The sequence below is a fragment of the Protopterus annectens genome, chromosome 11.part0 (genome assembly GCF_019279795.1).
Source record: "Protopterus annectens isolate FY-2018-M chromosome 11.part0, PAN1.0, whole genome shotgun sequence".
NCBI classification, from domain to species: Eukaryota; Metazoa; Chordata; order Ceratodontiformes; family Protopteridae; genus Protopterus; species Protopterus annectens.
The window spans coordinates 1,376,527,357-1,376,551,179 of NC_056745.1; the positions used below are offsets into that span (position 1 = coordinate 1,376,527,357).

A 23,823-nucleotide genomic window follows, 5' to 3' on the forward strand; every position below is an offset into this window, starting at 1 on the left:
GCGTCTATGTAAGCTCACAGTTGGCAGTTGGTGTCCTGCATAGACGCAAATGCTATCAAGTCAAAATTTCCCTTAGAATAACTACTTCAGCAACCATCCCCAGTCCCCCTGCAGTTCTGTCAGCATCTAAGTTACATGCAGAGCAGCATCACCTTCTTGGAAGCTGTAGTTCACACTAAGTAAAGCACCCATTCTTCATCCGTGTGCTATCATCCCAGTCCAATTAAATCTCCCCACTCTTGTCCCTGGTTGACACTGCGGTGGTGGTGCTGTGGTAGCGTTGTTGCCTCACAATAAGACGTTGTCCTGTTCGATTCTCAGCTAAAGCGTCTTTTGTGTGGAGACATGCTTGAATGGGCGTACCTTCGTTGAATGTTGTGCATAAGGCCTGGTAAGTCGGTATGTAAAAAATCTACTGCCAGTCATTAGCAGACCGGAGTTCCGCTGTGGCGACCCCTAACCGGGAAAAGCCGAAAGATACAACAACAACAACTCTTGTCCCTGGTTAAACCTATGGTAAAACCCTGAAACCATAGATAAGCACTTTCCTACTATCTCTGTGGCCAGCCTAGTTGACATGAGCATCCTTAGGCAGTGTAGCAATTGTCTCATACATGCTGACAACCACTCATTCGTGAGGCAAACACAGTATGTAAGGTCTGTACACAAATACCAATATATGTGGAGGTACTCATAAGTAACGTACCAAAACCTCAGAGGCCTCCCGTATGCTGCCCTCAGAAACCACATACAAACAAAAAACAAGTCACCACCAATCACTACACATCAGAAAACTCCTAACAGTGTTTCAGCAAGCAAACACCTAAGGAAACGCAACACACATTCAAACATTTTGGCTATAGGCGACTCTGTTGTGAGATACACAGAAGCCCCCCCACCAGCTTAAATAAAGAAAGAGTTAAAGTCAGTTGCCTATCAGGAGCCAGGATTCACTAGATCATGCAGGCACTCAAGTCACTCAACTGCAAGCACCAGTATGACACAGTCATAGTTCATGTGGATGTGAATGTCCTGAGACCTACATCCCTGAACTGTATGAAGAGAGACATGATGGACCTCTCTGAATATGTGTCAAGGCTGGTATAAGCCTCACATTGAGCAGCATTCTACCTTCATCAAGAATGATACCACAATGCAAACAGAAAATGATTGACTTCAGTAACTGGCTAAGATAGTGGTGTCATTCCAAGGGGATCCAGTACTTGTCAGCCCTGGACAACATGATCAACACACAGCACTGCTTTGCCAGGGATGGTCTGCACCTGTCACCACTAGGCCTTTGAGTACTGGCCAAGGCATAAGCCACCCCACGGTGCCTTTTTTAGGCAGTGCCAAACCAATTCTTCCAATGCCAAGCTGAAGTTAGTACTGCTCAATGACTGTGGTCTTAACAAGAAACTGCAATCTGTGGAAGCTAGCCTTGCCCTGGAGAATGCTGATGTCTGTGCAGTTATAGAGACGTGGTTCAAGGATGCAGAAAGCATACCAGCAGTGCAAGCTACAATGTGCAGCACATATTCAGACCACCCCCTGAAAAGGAAAAAAATGAGAGAAGGAGGTCTTTTCATATACATAAAAAAATCACACCTATAGATTGGTCAAATAGGATGACTTGCTTGAGCTACTCCCTGAGCAGCTGACAATAGGTAAAAATCGCTCACCATACCATTGCTAGCTACAAGTCCCCAAACATGAATCATGAAAACCACTCCTCATACCTGAAGTTACTAGTATTACTTACCATTCAACCCCACATACTACTCATGGATGACTTTAATTACCCTGCCACAAGATGGGAAACACATATAATCACTAGCATGCAGACTCAGAGATTCCTGGACTTTGTTAATGCAAATACTCTGAAACAGGTGGTCTGCACTCCTATTAGGGGCTCAAATATCCTTGACATAGTACTCACAAACATGGGAGAGAGTTGCAACCCCACCAGAATAATGTTCTCATTGGTAGGATTGGATTATAATTCTTTCTTCTTTGAAATAAATGTAACAGTAGAACCCCCATCAAACCCTAAAACCCTAAAGAATTTTTACAAGGCAAATTACCTTCTATTAAGTGATAACACAGCTAATTTTAAAGCTCCCCTAACCCCAAAATTACAGGGACCTATACAGAAGTATGCACTAATGCCCCATACAACCACTTAAACAACTGCATAGAAACTGCAGTACCTGACCAAACTAAACCCAGGTCTAGCTGGAAACAAGCTACCCTTGTGGACCCTTGACATAAATAGACTATACAACAGAAGGAAGAAATTCCGGTCTAGAAGTAAGTGCAAGGATGCTCAGCAGATAAAAAAAGTCTCTCACTTTCAACAGGCAAATCAGGGAGCTACTCAAGTCTTCAAAAGATAAATATGAGACAAAAATAGACTCCCAAGCAGATGATAACCACAAAGCATGTTTTAGTTGTTTTGTAACCACTCAAGAAGAAAAATTGTAATACCACAACCAAAAAGCCAGCAGCACCCGTTCCAAATAGAAGTAAAAAAATTCCACTGGAATACAAAAGTAAAAGTACGATTTCTGTTTCACCAATTAGCACTTCTGGCACACAGATAAACATCTGTTTTAATTTCACAGCGTTGTGGTATTACATGTTTTAGTTGTGTCCAAAATTTTAAGGAAAACACTCAGCAATGTGCTGAGTTGGCTGTAGATGGAACTACCTATACTCAGCCAGAAGAAATAGCAAACCTGCTAGCTGATAAATTCAGCTCAAATTTCACATGATAAATTCAGCTCAGATTTCACCCCTTCATTACCTTTGGTCACTCCCCATGAAATGCCACCTAACATCCCTTTGCCTGTTACCACAAAAGGACTGGTCATCACTGTTCTCTAAAGCTAGAAACAAGATATCAATGCAACTTGACAGAATCCCAGGGTGTCTATTAAATAGCTTGAAACAAGCCCTGGCAGGCGCACTCAGATTTCTATTTAACCAGAGTTTCCAGACAAGCTTTGTCACAGTACAGTGGTGGACAGCAACAGTTATCCCTCTGCAAAAGGGGAGACCATCAACTGACGCAGGAAACTACAAACTCATAAGTCTTACTAGCCTCATATGCAAGGCTGTGGAAAGGATATTCACGAACCTGCTTAAAATGACATAGGAAATATCTAGACTCTAGACCCAACCTAATCTGGTGGACGTCTTTAAGAAGGTCACCAAGACCATGGATGAGGGTAAGACAGTGCATACTGCCTATGTTGACCAGGCCAAGGCATTTGACACAATACCCCACTCAGGTATTATAGATAAACTCACAAAATTGGGCATAAACCTCTGTCACCAGATGGATAGCCAAATGGCTCACAGATAGGACACATGTTGTTAGAGTGGGAGAATCCACACTCAGCAAGCAGCCAGTCACCAGTAGAATGCCACAGGGCTCATTGCTCATTGCTTTGGCTGACCAAGTTTGCGGATGACTGCAAGCTGGGAGCAATCACTGATTCCCCAAATGATGTTGATAGTCCACAAAAACGTCTGATGTAGAATAATGATTGGTGGCAGAGCCATGGCCTGAAACTAAATGAGAAGTGCATAATAATACCATTTGGGAAATCAAACACCCCTGCAAATTACAACATTGATAGCACCCTTTAAGAGTGGACTCAGTGGTGAGAGATCTAGGTACTCAGCTAGATAGTAATCTGAAGTTTGACCACCATGTGTTCATGGTGTTGAGGAAATCCTTCTATGTGGCTCAGCTTATAAGTAAGGTTCATAGGTTCATAGGTTTATACTAGGCTATCTGCCCTAAGGCATTTATAAGCCTAGCCCAAAGTTTCGCCACCCTTATATGAAAAAATACTGTGCCCATTAGTTTGTTGTGCCTCTGTCCAGCAGTGACACAGAGATGATTCCCGGGGTAAACCTATGATCTCCCATCCACAGGTCAAGATTTCTCTTGAACAGAGCCAGCGAGGTGCTCTGCCTCACATGGACTGGGATTTTATTCCACAGCCTAGGGAGTCTCTGAGTGATAAATCTATCCCTTCAGCACGTCCTATTTATATCCGTGCTAAGGTTTAAGTCGCTTGCTCTAGTGGTTCTGGTGAATTTGGATTTTTTGAGGTGGAGCATGTCCATTAATTCCGGGTTGGACATGGCCTTGTATGTGAGGCACATGTCACCTCTGAGCAGACGGTATGTGACTGAATAGAGCTGGAGTTTCTTCATTCTGGCAGCATATCACAGATTTTGGAGTCCCTTTATCCTTTTGGTGAGGAACTTTTGGGGTCTCTCCAATTGCTGCAGATGTCGGGTGAGATACATCCCAAATGGGGCATTGTACTCGATCATTGGTCTGATAAGTGAAGAGTACAGGGGAACAATGACCTCACTAGATCTGGATGTGAATCCCTTCATGATCAGGTGGGCAATGTAGAAGGTCTTTCTAACCACTTTAGCAATGTGAGTGTCAAAAGAAAGGCCACTGTCAACCTGGGTCCCCAGGTCCCTGATAACCTCTTCTGTGCTTAGTGGATTGCCACCTATATGGTAGCTTGGGGTTACCTTGTTTTTCCTGAAGGGTATGACTATACATTTTTGGCGTTTAACTTCAGGCCATGGCTCTGGCACCAGCTATCAGTTTCCGTGAGTCCCCTGAAGGATATCCGTGTCCGATGCACTTTCCACTATGGCCCAGTTTGCAGTCATCTGCAAACTTTGTCAACCAAAGTCCTCCCATGTTGGCCTGTACTTCTGAGAAGTAGATGCCGAACAACAGGGGCCAAGGACCGAGCCCTGTGGGACACCACTTGTGACCGGCTTGGAGTCTGACATAGCGCCAGCAACTCTAACCCTGTGGGTTCTGTCCTTAAGCCAGTTTGCAACCCATCTTGTGACATATGGGTTTACATTTAAGCTGGTAAGTTTTTCTACAATACCCGAGTGGGGTATTGTGTCTGCAAGGTCAAGGTAGGCTGTATGGACTGCCTTTCCCTCATCAATGGCCTTGGTGACTGTTTTGAAGAAGTCGACCAAGTTCAAAAGGCATGATCTGCCCTTGACAAAGCCAAACTGGGTCGGGTCCAATGTCTGCAAGTCCCCTATATCTTTGTTTATGAGCTCCATTATGATCCTGTCCATAGCTTTGCAGACTAGACTTGTTAAGCTTATGGGGCGGTAATTACCAGGGTCCATAGAGGCACCACCTTTGTGGAGTGGGACCACAGTTGCCGTACACCACTCCTTGGGCACGTATCCTGTGGTAAGGCTGAGATTAAACAGCTGCCTTATGTACGGGTTTAGTTCCTCATTGAGCTTGTGTAGCACACAGCTGGGGACACCATCCGGTCCCATTGATGCTGTGTTTTTAGCTTTAGAGAGATGTCTGGGAGGCTACACTCCGCTGGGATAGTTATCTCTCCTTTATGGGGGAGAGGGGGGTGAAGTTTACACTGAACCTGTCTGCCAGTATGTTGGCAATGTCTGTAGGTTCAGTGATTTTTGAATCATTTTGGACTAATTCTGAGCATATCTGGGAGTTTCCACCCAGGTTCCTAACATAGCTGAAAAAGGCCTTATGATTGTCTTTTGAATCCATGGCAATTTCTCTCTCAAAATTGGCCTTAGTTGATTTTATGACTGCTCGTATTTTTTTACTAATAATGATCAGGGGTGACTTCCCTTTTATGGATTTTGTTCTATCATGTAATAGCTTTCTCCTCTTATTGTAAAGTTTGTTAATGGCTGGGGTCCACCAGACTGGACGTTTGCCCTTGGTGGAAAGAGTCTTGGTTTTATTTGGGATTGCCTGATCCATGCAGTCCTGGAGGTGTTCATAGAAGGCATTTGTAAGGGCTTCCGCAGCTTGGGTTGTGGTTTCCACTGGCTCAGGGGCCTTGAAGGATACCACACCAGTCTTGAGTAGTGTGAATTTTGCTTTAGAGAAGTTCTTCACTGTGGTCTTTTGTTTTGGGGTGGGGGATGTGGATTTCCAGTGAGATTAGTTTATGATCAGATCTCACCAATGAGGGATATACTTCCGGTGTGGAGCATTTTGTCCCCATGTTTGTGATAATGAGATCTAGTATAGTTTCTCCTCTCGTGGGAACAGTGACTAGTTGTTCCATGGCATTTGAATTTATGAACTCCAGGAACCATTGGGCTAGAAAGTTAGGGCTTGAGTAATGTTCCCAGTCTATATTCGGGTAGTTGAAGTCACCCAATATGATGGTGTTTGGAGATACATTTATACCCTCCAGTGTCTTCAGGAAGGCTGTGTGGGGTTCCTGAGTTTGAGAGGGTGGCCTGTAGCATGCTACAAATTGTAGAGCAGTTTTGCCTATGGTTAGTTGCACCTGGATGGTTTCCGAAGCTTCATGCGTTGCCACCAACCTGGAGGTGTGGGTATCCTTTATGAATATGGATACACCCCTCCTTTTGTGGTGTGGTCCGGGTTTTGGGGCTGGGCATGATATGAGGTAAAACCTGATAGTGCCGGGTGCTCTCAGGAGCCTTGAACCAGGTTTCAGTTACAGCACAGACATCAATGTTCTCCATACTGATGCATTTTGAGATTTAGACTTCTGGCATTGAGCAGCATTACCCTCAGTTTCTTCCCATTTTGTTTTCTAGGGTGGTAGGTTTAGAATTAGAGCCTTGCCTAAAAAGGCACTATGGGGGTGGCAAGAGCCTTAGCCAATATCCGGAATCCCAGGGGTGACAGGTGCAAGTCATCCTGGTTTGTCAAGCATGTCATCCCAGGCAGACAGACACTGGATCCCCTTTGAATGACACCAGAAATTAAGCCAATTGTTAAAGCTGATCATCTTGTCTCTATATTGTGGCATCATTTTTGGTGAAGGAAGGATACTGCTCAGGGTCAGGGTCATACCTGCCTGGGCTACATAATCAGAGAACTCCTCTATGTCTCTTTTCATGTAGTCCAGGGAGGTACATCTCAGGTCGTTCACACCAGCATGGACAATGACTGTGTCATATTTGTACTTGACGTGGTGTGACCAGAGTGCTTGTGTTATGTGGCGGATTCTAGCGCCCGATAGGCAGCTTACTGTGACCCTCTCCTTGTTCAGCCTGGCATTCAGATCTAAGGATGTCATAGTACCACTGTACCTGGGCCTCATCAGACCAATAATTAAATAAAATACACCCTTTGGCATGCACCTCAACAGGGAACTGCAACAGTTGGAGCATCCACAGAAGTTTCTCACCAAAACAATACAGGGTATAACCAACATATATGTAGACCGATTAAAAGCCCTATCACTATATTCAGTTTCCTACCGAGTACTGAGGGGTGATCTGTGCCTGACGTACAAGCAGTCTCTCAACCAGCCCTGATGGAAATGTTGCATATTCACAGAACTAACTGCACAAGGGTGGCATGCTCCAAAGATCTAAACCTGATCTCTGACATGACTAGATCATGTTGGAGAGACAGATATGTGTCTCAGAGATTGCCCCTCCTTTGGAATAGGCTACCTATTAGCATGAAACAGAGCCCTTCCCTGACCATCTTTAAGCACAATTTGTACCAATGGATGGGAAATCAAAGATTCACTCCTAGGGTAGTGCCCACATCCCTTATAGACAGATGCAGTCTGTAAAAATAGTCAAAGCCCCACTTGCCGACTCTTGTTATCTTTCCACCAGGGTTAGAAAATGGGTAAAATCTGGTTAAACCTGGCTAGACTTGTAAGGCTCTTGAGCCATTAGCCTAGCAATTTCCTATGAACCTATGAATGTGCACTCACACCTGCAGCCAATTTAGAGTATCCAATCTACCTACTGCATGTCTTTCAAATGTGGGAGGTAACAAGATCGCCCGGAGAAAATCCATGTGAACAAAGGAAGAATATGCATACTCTACACAGAAGACACCCCAGATGAGAAATAAACCAGATAACCTTTTGCTGTGAGGTGACACAGCTACCTGCTGCACTGTGTCACCCAATATAAGGATTCCCATATACATGAGTGTGCATTTGCATGGTTACAGTTCAAAATAATAAATGCTTTTTAACTGCTCAAAGTACAGAATGAACAGTTGTGACTGAATGCATGTTTGTGAGAATCTAGTAATATTGAATTAAAGTTTAATATAGTGCAGGTAAGTAGGAGGGTGTTGGAAATTAAAAGTATGAGTGTTTGCAGGTATGGTTAGAAAAAGGGGTTATATAAAGGGATACTTTTAGTGTCGTTCAAGGTTGGTGTTGTGTGTCTTCTGTGTCCTTTAGTCTTGTGCACCGATATTGTTAGGGAAAAGGTTTTAAGTGTTGTGTTAGGGCTTGGGTCAGGGGTAGAGTTAGAGGTAGAGCTATAGTTAGCAGACATAGGTGTTGCAGGGGGTGCTGAAGAGAAAGGATTGATGCTGCAGATATTGACTATGCAAAGCCAAAGAATGCTTACAAGATTCTATTTTTCTTTGTTATACTCTGTTCTACTTTTAATGTTAATACTATGGGATTACTGGAAATAATATAAATCATTTAGAGTATTTATAAGATTCTACTTGCTTTTTGTATGCCACTTTCTTCCTGTGTAACTGTTACTACTGTATTATAAAATAAAATAAACAGTACACACTCCTGCCAAAGGTGGCTCACAAACAACAAAAACCAAGTCCTAAAAACAAGATGTGAGCACACCAACAAAGCTGAGAAAAAGCCAAAAAAACGCCCTAAAACACTTCTTTATTACAAAAGGATGAGCGGTTTCGCAGGGTTACAGCTTCATCAGATCCATATAAAAAGCAACTCAAAGTAAAACATTTATACAAGTTAAAATCACTGTTACTACTGTATTATGTAAGAGTGAACATTTTCCACTGTAATCAGCACTCTTCTCTGGTTAACAGCTACAAATAACTAAGCAAACAAACAAATAACAAATAAATAAATAATAATGGTATACAGGGTATTTACGGAGAGAGTGTATGAACATGTGTGTGCTTGTGTATTTGTGTGTGTGTATGTAAATAATAGTTTGATATGCATCTACAGTGTGTAAGAGGCACTGAACAGTAACAAAATCCACTAAATGTGAGAGAAGAGACTCTGGGATGCAAGACCAAAGACTTGGCTTAGTAAGTGGTCAGTGTGGATTCCAAGTCTGGATGTGGATACTGGATGCTGATACCTAGGGTAACCAATATATAATTTATGCTGTTAAGGCCAGCCTGTTTTTTTATGAACTGTTAAGTGAATCAGGTCTGGGAGCATAGTTTCTGCTTTAACCTGTTGAGCATCAGTTTGACTCAAGAGACCACTCTTCTGATAGCCATCACAACTGTTTGGCTGCAGTGGAGTGGTTTCATGGACTGCAACTCATGTCCTTCATCTACCTGGTGTTATGTTGGTTGGCAGCAGTGGCATTCATATATATGGCAAACAAGTTATTTCACTGTGACATTTGGTGTCAGTGGTGGGGATTCAAACTCCATCTTTCTGGGAACTGAGTCTCCCACCATGATATATGGGGCAAGTATGACGTCTTCATTCTTTTTTATGTTATGGTAATCAGTGTCAGTTAGCACACATGCCTTTGGTGCAAAACCCTGGGCTTCTATTCCCACATAAGGTAGATCAATTATTGACATTGCAGTGCAGCTTAAGGGGAGGTGCTATTCTCTTGAGTGTGCCATCCTTCGAATGAGACATTAAACTGAGGCCCCATCTCTTGAGTTGGTGGTAGCTCAGGTAGATATACAATATTCCATGACACTTATCGAAAAGTGTAGGGGAAATTCCCTGATGCCCTGGTCAAACTTCCCTCAGTATTATAAATACCACATCAGGTCTCCTCTGAAAAGAGGCTACTAGCCTAGTGAGACTAACCCAATCAACAAAGGATAAAAATAAAATAAAAAAAAGTGGTGCAGTAAAGTCCATCATTTAGTTATGGACAGTAGAACTCTTTTTGACCTTTACTCTTATTGTGTGTACAACTACAGGTGGTATCTGTGACATTGTTACAAGAAGCAGCCAATCATATTACAAGAAAAAATACAGTTTATGAAATAAAATGTTTAACTGTGAACATTGTGCTATGAATTACTTTGTGGGCTCTAGATTTTAAGATCTACAAAATAATACTATCACCAGTGCCATGGAGCGAGTGATTAATTACAATGAAATATTTTACTGGTTGTTGGACCTTATTTATCTAATACTATGAAAGCATAATTTTAAGAAAGACTCAAAAACAGAAGAAAATCATGAAGATAAATAGGAAGAAACAGGTACTGCTGAGGTTTGTGGTAGTTTGCTGAAGAAATGCAATCTGTATGAATAAAATAACCGCACATTATATAGTCAGTTTAATATACAAGCATTTCCTAAAGTTCTCTAATAGTGATCTGTAACACAGAAATTCTTCCATTTCTGGTAACCATGATAGCAGGCACTTCAAACTAAACAGGCCTAATTAACATCAGCACCTATAACTATTGCTCAAACTTTTCATAACCCAAGCTTCTTTGACATTTATTGAATTCAGACCTAAAAATGGTTAATTTTCATTTAATAACCGGAGCATATTTTGAAAGAAACTGCTCAGTGTTATTGCAAATTTATTGGTAGAGATTGTTCTATTAGGCAAAAGCTCTGTGGCATTTATCAAATGCTTGTTATGTGACAAAATCATATAAGCCTGTAGCTATCAATATTTAAATGGTGACTAATGTCAGAGACATCTTTTTTTATGCCTGATTTTCACTTGTCTCTCTCTGCAGACTTGGATAATGAGCAGATAATAGAATCATCTGAGCGGAGGAAACGGATTGCCCCAAGCCCATTACCAGGTAAATTTCATTGTATTACCTGTCACTTATTGGAGTAATTTCCATGTCAGGAAGTGCATTTATAATACAGGCCAGGACCAGGCACTCACTGCTTATGTCGTTTCTAGGCTTTGTTAAAAAATATCACCAGTGAAACACTAGCTTCAGATTCCCGTGCTAGTCTTTAGAAATTCCTTTAACTCTTAACGTGCTGAAGCATAACATGTAATCTTAAAGCATGTTGATATATCATTAAGCACATTTAATTATTACTAATAAAATAGCTGTTTTAACTGTTGTACTAAATAATTAACAATCACCTTTAGTAATTCCTTATAAACAAAAGGTATTCTGTATCCGTATATCTCTGAGGTCTTGCTTTTTGTTTTGTAATAATAAACTGTATAGTTTTCTCTGGCTAATAACACTTTTTCTACAGGTAATAATGTCTTGTTAATATGTTGATGTGACCATATTACAAAATTTGAGCTCTACAAGAATGACAGAAAAATAAACAAGAGGGCAAACAGTGAGAATCATAAATGTCCTCTATGCTAGACATCAGAGGTGGTAAGTGTAAGAAATGTATTGGCCACAGTGTAAAAAAAAGTACACACATGTAGACAGACAGATAGATAGATAGATAGATAGATAGATAGATAGATAGATAGATAGATAGATAGACAGACAGATAGATAGGGTCTATATCACAACATCGAACTTACAAAAGTTCGATCGCTGTAATATCAAACCCTAATATCCAAAACCCAACAGAACCAAAAACACAGAACAGCAATTTTTTTCCCATGGAAAAAAAATCACCGTTCCATGACAAAAAATAAATTAAGTATAAACTTAAACTAAATTGGGGGGCTTCACCCCCCACACCCCCCAATGTGGGGGCCTGTGCCCCTGACACCCCCCTACTTAAATATACCAACTCCAAGATCGCACCACAGTGGAGGAAATAGCAAACGCCAAAAATGGCCTACTGATTTTTTTCCCTGGGAAAAAAGTTGATGGGCCTTGGCTTCACTATTTTCAACTTTCAGGCTTTACGGTTCGATATTACAATGTTCGAACTTGTTTTAGTTTGACGTTGTAATATAGACCCGATAGATAGATAGCTATAGATATATATAGATATATATGAATGTTATATGAATTATTGCTGCGCACATTTTATTTTGTGCAGAAACACTAGTGTTATTCATTCCTGGTAGAGTTAGTCGAATTATGTAACAATTGACATGCATTACATCAACCATAACATAATTGTAAAGATCTTGGCCTTTTTTTGAGTTTGTGCGACCCTGGAGTTAATATATTAAATTTCCAAGAGGGTTGGGGGGCAAAGTCATCTATTCAATTATTTTTTTTTTTACTTAACGTAATAGTTCACATTGTTTTACGTTTCGTAATTGCAAATGTAACCTATTGGTTTACATTTATGTTTAGTGTTTTGCGATGATTTTAGTGAGTTTGTTTGTTGTTTTGTGTTTTGATCAAACTCATCAGTGATTATTTATTATAAACTCATATGTGTATATATATATATATATATATATATATATATATATATATATATATATGGGTCCACTTTGTAATTTTGAAATACTGAAATCTCAAAAGTCAGTATTTCGAAACCACAAAGCCGAAAACCCAACCACAACTCACATATTCAAAAGCACAGAACAGCAAAATTCAAAATCCCGTAATTATGCTACACATACAGTACACACATAAACATACACACAACCCCCCCCCACAATCAAACAAACTCATCTAAACTACATATCCACACACACCCCCTACTCATATATTCTAACTCTGAGATCGCACAAAACAGAAACATAAACAAAACTCACACACATGCACATCTTACAGTCCCTCAAACACACACATAACAGTCACAACACACACTTACACACACTAAACCCCTAACCAACATACTTACACACACAAACTTACCAAAATTAAACCTAAACATCCACATACCCTACCAACGGAAGCAGAAATTCAAAATATCCGTGCTTCGGTATTTTGAATTTCATGCTTCTGCCAGTTTCAGAAATGTGAGTCTGCGGCTTTGTAAGTTCAAAATACTGCAATTCAAGATTTCAGTATTTCGAATTTACAAAGTGAACCCATATATATATATATATATATATATATATATATATATATATATATATATATATATATATAGATATACACAGTAGATGTATATATATATATATATATATATATATATATATTACATATTATATATTTTATATATATATATATATATATATATATATATATATATATATATAGTATATGTATATTTATTTATTTTATTTTATTTTATTTTATTTTATTTTACATTTGTTGACCGGGAAAGTCTGACTGGATATATGTCCATTTTCAGCAGAGGCCCGGGGAGAAAAGCTCCACATACAGTACTAAGCAATTGTCTAAACAAATTTTAGTGACTCTTAGACTAGTAAAACTCAAATTACAGTTACATTAAAAACATACTTAAAGACAAGATTATTTACAGTACTGTCATAGAACATAACATAGCAAGGGTAGTGATTTGTTGCCAGGGCTAAGAAATTTCTTAGGAAAAGTTCTTAAGAGAGAGAAAGAAAGCAAGAGGAATCCAGTAATTTAGACTTTAAAGTGATCAGTCAAGAGGAGATCGTGTCAGTCAGGATTTGAGCATGGGCATAGACACTGTGATTTTAGGAAGATTCTAAGTTGTTTTTTGAAGAGTGGAGTGGATGTCTGGGATGTTAGTTCTCTTGGAAGCTTGATCCAAGAGTTGCCAATAGAGTTAGTAAACAGGCAATCACCTGATCTGTTGTTGGATTTTAGGGTGGAGACAAGTACTCTGTTTGCAGATCGTAAGGTTAAAAGATTTTGATAGGGGGTAATAAGGTTTCTAAGTATGGGAGTATTTGAGGGATGATGCAGGATCTTGTGAGTGATTATGAGTTGCTGAAAAAGAAACTGGCTTTGCAGTTCTAGCCATCCGAGAAATTTGCGATTATCGCAGTGGTGGGTACGATATGGGGCATCAGTGGCAAATCTGGCTATGTTGTTGTAGGATGTTGCCAACTTATTGATATTGCTTTTGGAGAGGTTTGTATAAATTGGGGAGGCATAGAGGAGGGTAGAAATTAGATGAATTTGGGCAATAGTAGTCCTGGCTGAAGGTGTGAGAAAGGGTTTAATTCTGTAAAGGGAACCAAGTTTTCTATTAACTGATTTGATAGTTAGGTTGATATGTGTGTCAAAGTTAAGATTATGATCAATTGTTACCCCTAAACATTTGGTGGTTATATCAGGGGCTATTTTGTTGCCATTTATAGATACGACTGTGAAGTTTATGGGGAGGATTTTTGAGTGGGGGTGAACAAAAGTAATTTAGTTTTTTTAGGGTACAGTAGGAGACAGCATTGATGGAACCAGGTTTCTACTAAGGAAAATATTTTTTGTGTCCCAGATTGAAGTTGGGAAGGCGAGGAGGCGACACAGATTAAGGATGAGTCATCGGCATATTGTATAGAGTTGGTTTGTGGAAGGGAGATTGTCAGATCATTAATGAAAATAGTAAAGAGGAGTGGTCCCAAAATCAATCCTTGTGGGACTCCGAGCATAATAGGGAGCAGAGTGGACAGTTCATTGTCCTAGAGGACTGCTTGCTGTCTATTTACTAGGTAAGATTTAAACTATTTGACTGTTTGTGTATCTAATGAGAGAGATTTGAGTGTATCTATCAATAGTTCATGATTCACCATGTCAAACGCTTTGGAGAGGTCAATAAACAGGGCAGAGGATAGGAGATTTTGATTTCTATTTTTATTTATGCAGTCTGTAAAGGATAAGAGAGCTGTGGAGGTGCTATGATATGGTCTAAAGCCATGTTGGCAGTCTACTAGAAGGTGATTTTGGAGGAGATGATTAAGAAGTTGACGATGAATGCATCTTTCCATAATTTTTGATATAGGTGAAAGAAGGGCTATTGGGCGGAAGTTTGAAAGTTCACTTGAGTTTCCTCCCTTGTGGAGGGGGATAATATGTGAAACTTTCCAGATGTTTGGTATGGAACATTCTGTAATGGTTCTATTAATTAAGATGGAAATGGGGAAAGCAAGTACTCCAGCTGCTAATTTCAGATATTCAGCAGGAAGGAGATCAGCTGATGGGGTGCAAGGTTTGAGTTTCAGAAGCATGATGTGTATGAGAGACATAGGAATGGGCTGTAAATGTAGTAAGGGTAGTGAGTTAGTCAACACAGGTGGGTTAAAGGTGGACACTGCTGGTAAAGAATTTGTTAGAGATTGGACAGTTTCAGAGAACAAATTGTTAAAAGTGTCAGCAATTTGGGTGGAAGAATGTTGAGTCAAGTTAGAGGGTGTGGGCATTTTAGAGTGGCCAGGATGAAGTAATTTGTTTATTCCTGACCAGAACTTTTGTGGGTTTTGATATTTGGTTTGTTGTAATTGTAGGTAATAGTTTTTGTTTGTCTTGGAGTATAGCTTTCTTAGTGGCATTTCTGAGCTGTCTAAAGTTTAAGTGATCCATTAGATCTTTTGTATGTCTCCATTTGGTCCAGATTTTATTTCTAAGTCACATTTTTTGCCTTGTTTCTTTTGTGAACCAGGGTGTTGGTTTGTTCCTAATTCTGATTATATGAGAAGGTGCATGTTGCTCTAGGATTTGTAAGAATGTATTGTTAAAATATGAGACAGCTTCCTCAAGTGGTAGGTATTTTAGGGGGATCCAATTGCAAACTGTAAGCTCTGCTTGAAAGTTGACTGGGTTTAGATTTTTTGTTTTTCGGGTGGTTCTGAAGTTTACTTGATTGGGTATTAAGGTTTTTAATTTAGTTATAAAGGTAAGAGAGTGGTCACTGATATCGTCAGGAAGTATGCCTGTTTTATAAGATTGGGGGTTACTGTTAACTAGTATCCAGTCTAAAGTGGTTTGTTTATTGCTGAGTTTGTGTGTTCTTGTAGGGAAGGTGATGGTTTGATGAAAGCCATGAAGGTTTATATGGGTAGTAGGATTATCAGATGAGCAACTTTTCCAGTCAATATTGAGATCACCAAGGAGTATGGTTTCTTGTGGGAAATTTGAGGAGAGCCAACAGAGGATATTTTCAACGGTATTAATGTTATTACCCGGGGAGATGTGTGAGCAGATAATATAAATGGATTTATTAGCATTAATTGCAACCTTGGACATTAAGATTTCGGCATTGCAAGGTGAAGTATGTGTCATATCTAGGGTGGAAAGTTGCAACTCATATTTATATAGTATTGCAACCCCACCTCACTTTTTGTTTGGACGGTCTAATCTAATTATGTTATAGCTTGGTGGAATAATGTCATTGTCCCTAGTGGTTGGTTTGAGCCAGGTTTCAGTTAGACATAGGATATCAAAGGAGTGTAAGTCTAACAGGGCATGTAGCTGGCTAGGTTTATTATTTAAACTCCAGATATTTAGGAGGGCTATGAGGAGAGAGTTTTTTATAGGAGGGGGTGAGGGAGGTGTCTAGATGGGAGGACTGGGAATTGGGGATGTTAGTATATGGGCCTGGGTTAGGATGAATGTCACCATGTAGTAGCAGGTACTATTTTGGAATAAGAGACTGTTTCAGTAGTTTGCCTAGATTAGGGATATTTCTTTTGGGTTGAAAATACTTAAAGTGGATTATTCTATAGTATTGAGGTCGAAGGTAGGCTGATGAGGACGTAATGTTACAATGGGATTTTACAGTTAAAAGGGAGGGAGGGGTGGTTTGTTTTAAAGGGGGATGAAAGTTAGTAAAGTGTAGGAATTCATAGGAAGTGAGCTTGTAGGATAGTAGCAGAGTGGCAAGTATTATTGCCAAGAGGAGCAGGTTAGAGCATGTTTTTAAGTAGGGGATGGACATAATGAAAAGGAATTTGGTAGGAGAAATGCAGGGAGAGTAAGTATGTACTAAGTGAGAATACAAGGAGTCAGAAGTCTGAACACAGGGTCAGTATGGGGTGGGTGTATTTTGTATGGAGTAAGTATAAAGGTTGGGGTGGGTTTAATTTGAAGATTAGAAAGAAGAAGAAAAGATGAAGAGTGGGAGTGGATTTTTAAGTGTATAACGAGATCAATTAGGCTATTGGATAATGAGGGAAGGAGTGTGGTTTACAGAAGTATAAGGTTAGCTGCACTGGGGTGGGTGGAATTTGGGAGTAGGGTAGGGGAGCGGAGTGAGCTCACAGGGGGAATGGAGCAGGTAGAACTAGAAGGTAAGTACAGGAGAAAAAAGTATCAGCTGTCTTAAGTGTTTAGGCTTTAAAATGACAAAAGTAGGGAGAAAATAAAGGTAAAAAATAGTGTTATCAAGACAAAAATGTAGTAAAAACGTTTGGAAGGTGTCAGCCAAATTAAAAGCGAATAGCATGGGGAATTAGGACTATACTTATTACTACAGAAATAGGATTTGGACCTTTCGATTAGATACTTAAAGCTAAAAGATAAGTTGGTGGAATGCTGCCATCTAGTGGTCAGAGGGAAAAAGGCAACTGGGAGTGGTATGCAGGAATCTTAATTCCAAAGAAGGGAGGAAAGGTAAAAATGATTAGGTACAGGTAGTGGGTAGGGGTCTGCGTTAGGCTGCTAGATCTCACACAGAGGGGTTACCAAATAAATATAGTCATTACAGGTACTGATGATGAAGTAGGTAATTGCAACATACATGAAAAAATGCTTTTAGGAGTTTAATCTGTAAGAAGCCTGGCAAGCAAGCAGCTTCACGGGCATCTTCCGACTTAGGAAGAGGTTATCCTTTAGTTTTATGGCAGGGAGGGAGCACCCGGTTCACTATACTGAAAGAAAGGAAGGAAAAAAGAACGCTGAGTTAGCAAGTTGAAGGTATGAGAATGCGAGAAAAAGGGGAAAGTTCAGAGAAAAGACCATGTAAGTACTAGAACAGAAAAATAGTGAAAAGGGGTGGGGGAGCAAAATTATAAGGAGAGAAATATTAGCAATAGAGTAATGGAGATATGAGGAGGTGAGAGAATGGAGGGAGAAAAGTGCTAAAGTGAGGAGTTATATACAAGAAAGTAAGGGAGAGAGCAAGAGCTTAGAGGACAAGTGAAGAAGTTAGGCTGGCAGTGGCTAAATAATCATATAGAACAATAAGACACAGAAATCCAAAGAAATACAACACCTATTCCCCTTCTATAAAAGATGGAAGGGAATTAAGAATATCACAGGTCAACAGTGAGGCAGAGGATTCCACACAACCAATACATGCACAGTTCAAATTCACAGTGGCACAGAAGACAATTGTACATATGGTAAAACAAGAAAACATAGCAGATAATATCATAGCTGTAGAACACACTTAAAATAAATTTGTCATTAGAGCAATGTCTAAGCTGGACTAACAAATTACAGAAGAATAGTAAAAATATGTTGTAATTCTACTGAACATGTAAAAATCACATGGGAGACTAGCTGCAGGATAGGCAGTCTCCGTGGCTTTAAAAGAAATATTACCTCACTGTAACGATTGTCATTGCAGAAAAAAGACTATAATTAAATATGTAGTAGCCCGATTAGAACCATTTGTTTTAGACAAACAATGTAGCAAGCTCTTCAAGAGAGAGATAAGCCCATCATCTAAATTACCTCACGATATATACTACCATAGTTAACTGGAAAACAGCCTTACTATAATAGACCTACCAGAAAAGAACTTAATTCCACCAGTTACACAATCTATATGTTTGACTTAGTGAAAACCACTCGCACCTAATAGCTTATCAATTTTAAAATCGAGTCAAACAGTGCCTAGTACAGATAAGCTCTGCTAATTGCGAGAGGTTTGGCATAAAAATAACCAACAATGGGGATTTGTGAACAAACAAAACTCACTTGTAGAAGCGCCTTACAATTGGTGCCATATACAATTTGGGCATACACAAGAAGAGTATTGCTACAGTTTCATGTAATTACTACTGGCCCCTAGTCATTATTATTGGAAGGCAAAAATGAACCCTTAGGGTTCTTTAATGAATACAGATAAACTATTCTTGACTGGAGGGTTTTGGCGCCTAAATAGATCAGGAGTTTAGCAGCAGGAATATACAAGCAAAAAGCTTATAAACTACTGTGTATCGCTTGTTCTGTAGGCAGAGCAGAAAAGTAGATTTCCTTAAATAATAGCCACAAGCCCCAATGGAGTAATGAGCTTTAAAGGAGTTGTTGCTTTTATGCAACACGGAAGCTTAAATCAGGTTATAACGTTACTGTTTAGGAAAAATAGGAACACTTTTACTAAACTAAAAAGGGGGGGGTCAAGCCTTTGCAAAATACACGTTTCAACTAGCGATGATCTTAGCCAAGTTCTAAAAGATATAAAATCATTAAGGTTCACTACAAGACTGCATTTGACCCAGAGTTTCTACTGGAGTCTTTCATAATTCACTTGCCAACCATGAAACTTGTGTGATAAGCCAATCCTATCGCAGTAACTTAAAGTCAAGGTAATAATTGTAAAGTAGGTGTACTACGCAACTTACTAGGAGAAATACATGCTCTGAACAGGTAGCTTATGTTTTACAAATACAATAAGGAAAAAGAAAGTTACTGAAAAGACATTCAATGAAACGTACACACAAAAATGCAATTAGTCCAACCTACCGTGAGTATTGTCAAGCAGCCCTAAAACGCAGCCCTAGTACCAGGGAGATGATGACACTGAGGTAGAGGGTTTGAAAATGGCGCCAAAAAAAAAAACATGCCTAGTATAAGCAACCTCAGAGGCGGTTACCAGTTGGGGGAGGGGATAAAAACGAGGTAGTGGCCAAACAAGGGGCTGTACTAGGATGGAAAAAAGATGGGACATGGGATGGGAAGAATCAAGATATGGTAAGTACAGCAGAAAAAAGTATCAGCTGTCTTAAGTGTTTAGGCTTTAAAATGACAAAAGTAGGAAGAAAATAAAGGAAAAAAATAGTGTTATCAAGACAAAAATGTAGTAAAAAAGTTTGGAACGTGTCAGTCAAATTAAAACCGAATAGCACGGGGAATTAGGACTATACTTATTTCTACAGAAATAGGATTTGGACCTTTCAGTTAGATACTTAAAGCTAAAAGATAAGCTGGTGGAATGCTGCCATCTAGTGGTCAGAGGGAAAAAGGCAATTGGGAGTGGTATGCAGGAATGTTGTGTCTTTTGGCTTATCCCGGTTAGGGGTCGCCACAGTGGAACTCCTTTCTGCTAAAGTTTTTGGTAGTGGATTTTTACATGCCGAGTTACCAGCCCTGACGCACAACCTTCAACGAAGTCACGAGTGGTATGCAGGAATCTTAATTCCAAAGTAGGGAGATAAAAACAAAATGAAAACTCCAGCAAAGCTAGAACTTCCACTGAGTGACCTCCCAAACCTCTTGTATCAGAGGTACATGGGATATATATTTTGTTTTCATTTTGTTTTTACTGATTGGTTTTTCAGTGACCTTCTCACTTATTGTTAAAGTAGGGAGAAAAGGTAAAAATGACTAGGTAGAGGTAGTGGGTAGGGGTCTGCGTTAGGCTGCTAGTGCTCACACAGAGGGGTTACCAAATAAATATAGTCATTACAGGCACTGATGATGAAGTAGGTAATTGCAACATACATGAAAAAATGCTTTTCGGAGTTTAATCTGTAAGAAGCCTGGCAAGCAAGCAGCTTCAGGGGCGTCTTCGGATTTAGGAAGAGGTTATCCTTTAGTTTTATGGCAGGGAGGGAGTACCTGGTTCACTTTAATGAAAAAAATACTTTTAGGAGTTTAATCTGTAAGAATCCTGGCAAGCAAGCAGCTTCAGGGGCGTCTTCGGATTTAAAAAGAGGTTATCCTTTAGTTTTATGGCAGGGAGGGGGCACCCGGTTCACTTTAATGAAAAAATGTTTTTAGAAGTTTAATCTGTAAGAAGCCTGTATAGAAACATATATATATATATATATATATATATATATATATATATATATATATATATATATATATCTATCTATATATATATCTATATCTATATATATATATATATATATATATATATATATATATATATATATATATATATATGGTTTACAATCAAAATGTCGCTATGGCTTACCTCGACAGTTAGAAGGATGAACACAGAGCAGTAGAGAGGCAAAACTGTGAACACAATTCTAGTCAACTTTGAAATGTCGATATGGAGACTGTGTTCACAGTTTGGAGCATTAGTGCTTTGAAGTGTGTCGCAGTACAGTGGTACAGCATATATATATATATATATCTATATATATATATATATATATATATATATATATATATATATATATATATGGTTTACAATCAAAATGTCGAGGTGGCTTACCTCGACAATTAGAAGGATGAACACAGAGTGGCAGACTGGTAAAACTGTGAACACAATTCTTATTTATTTAACATTTGTCCAACTATCCACAGAACTAGGGTCCCCTGTTTTTTGGCAGCAGGAGAAATGCTCCAGATGCATGTCTTTGGAATGTGGAGGAAAACGGAGTACCCGGAGGAAACCCACGCCGAACAACACAGGAGATGCAACAACCAACACAGAAGGCAGCCCCAGCCGCCGAATCGAAGAAGGAACCTCTTGAGGGTGACACAATGTACACTGCACCACTGTGCCGCTCAACTTTCAACTTTGAAATGTTGATATGGAGACTGTGTTCACAGTTTGGAGCGTCAGTGTTTTGAAGTGTGTCGCAGTACAGTGGGAATCGGGAAAATTACCCTTTTCCTCACTGTAGTGTGATCTTGGAGTTAGAATATATAAGTAGCCGAGGGTGTGGGGAGTGCAGCCCCCCCACATGGAGCACTGCAGGGAAGCTTGCCCCCCTGCAAAACAGTAGGAAATTTTCTGCTTCGTAGTGGATGTTTTTTTTCTGTATGATGAGCGTTCAAATGTCGATTCTTTCCTCTGAAAAAAATCAACATTCTAAGCAATCAGTGTGATGCTTTTTCATTGTTCTGGGTCGGTGATGTGAATAGTTGAGGTAAGTCACCTCGAAATTTTGATAGTTATATATTTAGTTACACACATGCACAAACAAACACACACACACACACACACACACACACACACACACACACACACACACACACACACACACACACACACACACACACACACACACACACACACACACAAAACTCACAAACATAATCTCCTGTTTAGCACTCCTCAGTGAAGGCACCACAGTCTCAACTATATGTTGTTGTTGTTGTTGTTGTTGTTGTGTCTTTCGGCTTTTCCTGGTTAGGGGTTGCCACAGTGGAACTCTGGTCCGCTAATGATTGGTAGTTGATTTTTACGTGCCGAGTTACTAGCCCTGATGCACAACCTTCAACAAAGGTATTCCATTCATGCATGTCTCCACGCAGAAGGCACTCTAGCTGAGAATCGAACTGGACAGCATCTTACTGTGAGGCGACAACGCTACCACATGACCATAACAGTTTAATGCTAGGGTTAAGTAAATGGCACATGAATAGGGTGGAGGTCAGACAGAAAAAGGAGACAGCATCACACAGGGGCTTGCAGTCAAATGGTAGAAGGAGACCGAGGGCACACAGCATAGGCAGATTGTGCTGGCCTCCATAATGAGGGCACCAGTGCCAGAATAAGGACCAGTACCATTGTGGGTGTTCAGGCCACACATAATAAAGGGTATGACTATCCCAACACTACTGTGGGGCATTCAGGTCATGCAGTAATAAAGGCCATGACTGCCACAGCACCATTGTGGGTATTCAGGCCACACATAATACATGCATGACTGCCACAGCACCACTGTGGGGGATGCAGGCCACAAAATAATAAAAAGCATGACTTTCGCAGCACCTTGGACTTTTAGGACTTTTAGGTCACACATAGTAAAAGACATGACTGCCACAACACCAGTGCAGCAAACGTAGTATGAACAAGATTTATATCCACCAATTACAACAGCACCAGGGCAATCACAAAGCTACAACACAGGGTGCACTGCATGCTCTGTGTTGACAACAGGTTGATAAGCAGGGAGCCATACCACAGTACACTTAATTTGTAATACAGAACAGAATGGCTGTGTTCCTACAACAGAGAGAGCATGGCAGGCATCAGGGCTCACTGCACTACAGGCAGGGGACAACAGCAGCATAACAAACAATGTATCAAAGTATAATAGGTACAAAGGCAAATTCCTCCACATTTATGGGATAAACAGAATATGGAAGTTATCTCTTCAGCAGATAGTGAAAAGGGGAACAAAGCCACATTGTACTATGGTTAAAGGAAACATTTCATTAGCAGGTTGTGCAGCCATCTAAATGGAAATCATGGGAGTGGGACTGAATATGGTATGTATGTACAGGTAACCATTAATAACTGGGAGGATCATATCAGGGTCCTGGGTGATACAGTAGGAGGCTGTGCATAGGCTTGGACTTAGCACAAAAGGCTAGAGCATATAAATATGCAGCATGATTATAAGGCTATGCTTTGTATTTAGCATAAGGTCCAAAAAGTTATTTATCTGTTGCATAGGCTGAAATCTGTTGCCATCAGTGTTATTTAGTTTAATTTATATGAACTAAATGGTGAATAAAAGCTTTGTAGAAGAACAACATGCATAAGGTTACTGGGTTGCAAAATATCATGGTGCCAGTCATCAGCAAAAACTGATTGATGCACGTATTGTTTACAGTGAAACACCCAAGCTTCAACTACTAAAGCAGGAGTATTGAACTAAAAAATATCATATTTTGCTGGGGACAGCCTCCCTGCACCCCCCCCCCAATATCCCCTGCTATTTACACATACTAACTCCAAGACTGCACAGTAGATAGGAGAGAGTACATATCACTACCTTGCAGTGATCTTGTACAGGTGCCATTGACCACCTGATCCATTGACCAATCAGAGTCGACAGAAGAACTACTGACCAGTCAGATGATAACTATATATATATATATATATATATATATATATA

The 23,823-nt window shown here is 39.9% G+C and overlaps 1 protein-coding gene across 1 annotated transcript in view; it reads left to right on the forward strand.

Moving 5' to 3' along the window:
• The window catches only part of LOC122815075, a 3,014,144-nt gene that overhangs the window by 2,801,476 nt on the left and 188,845 nt on the right, over nt 1-23,823 (forward strand). The window contains exon 106 of the mRNA XM_044087319.1: nt 10,751-10,819. Within this exon, the coding sequence (XP_043943254.1) occupies nt 10,751-10,819 (69 nt within the window). The remainder of the gene's footprint in view (nt 1-10,750; nt 10,820-23,823) is intronic.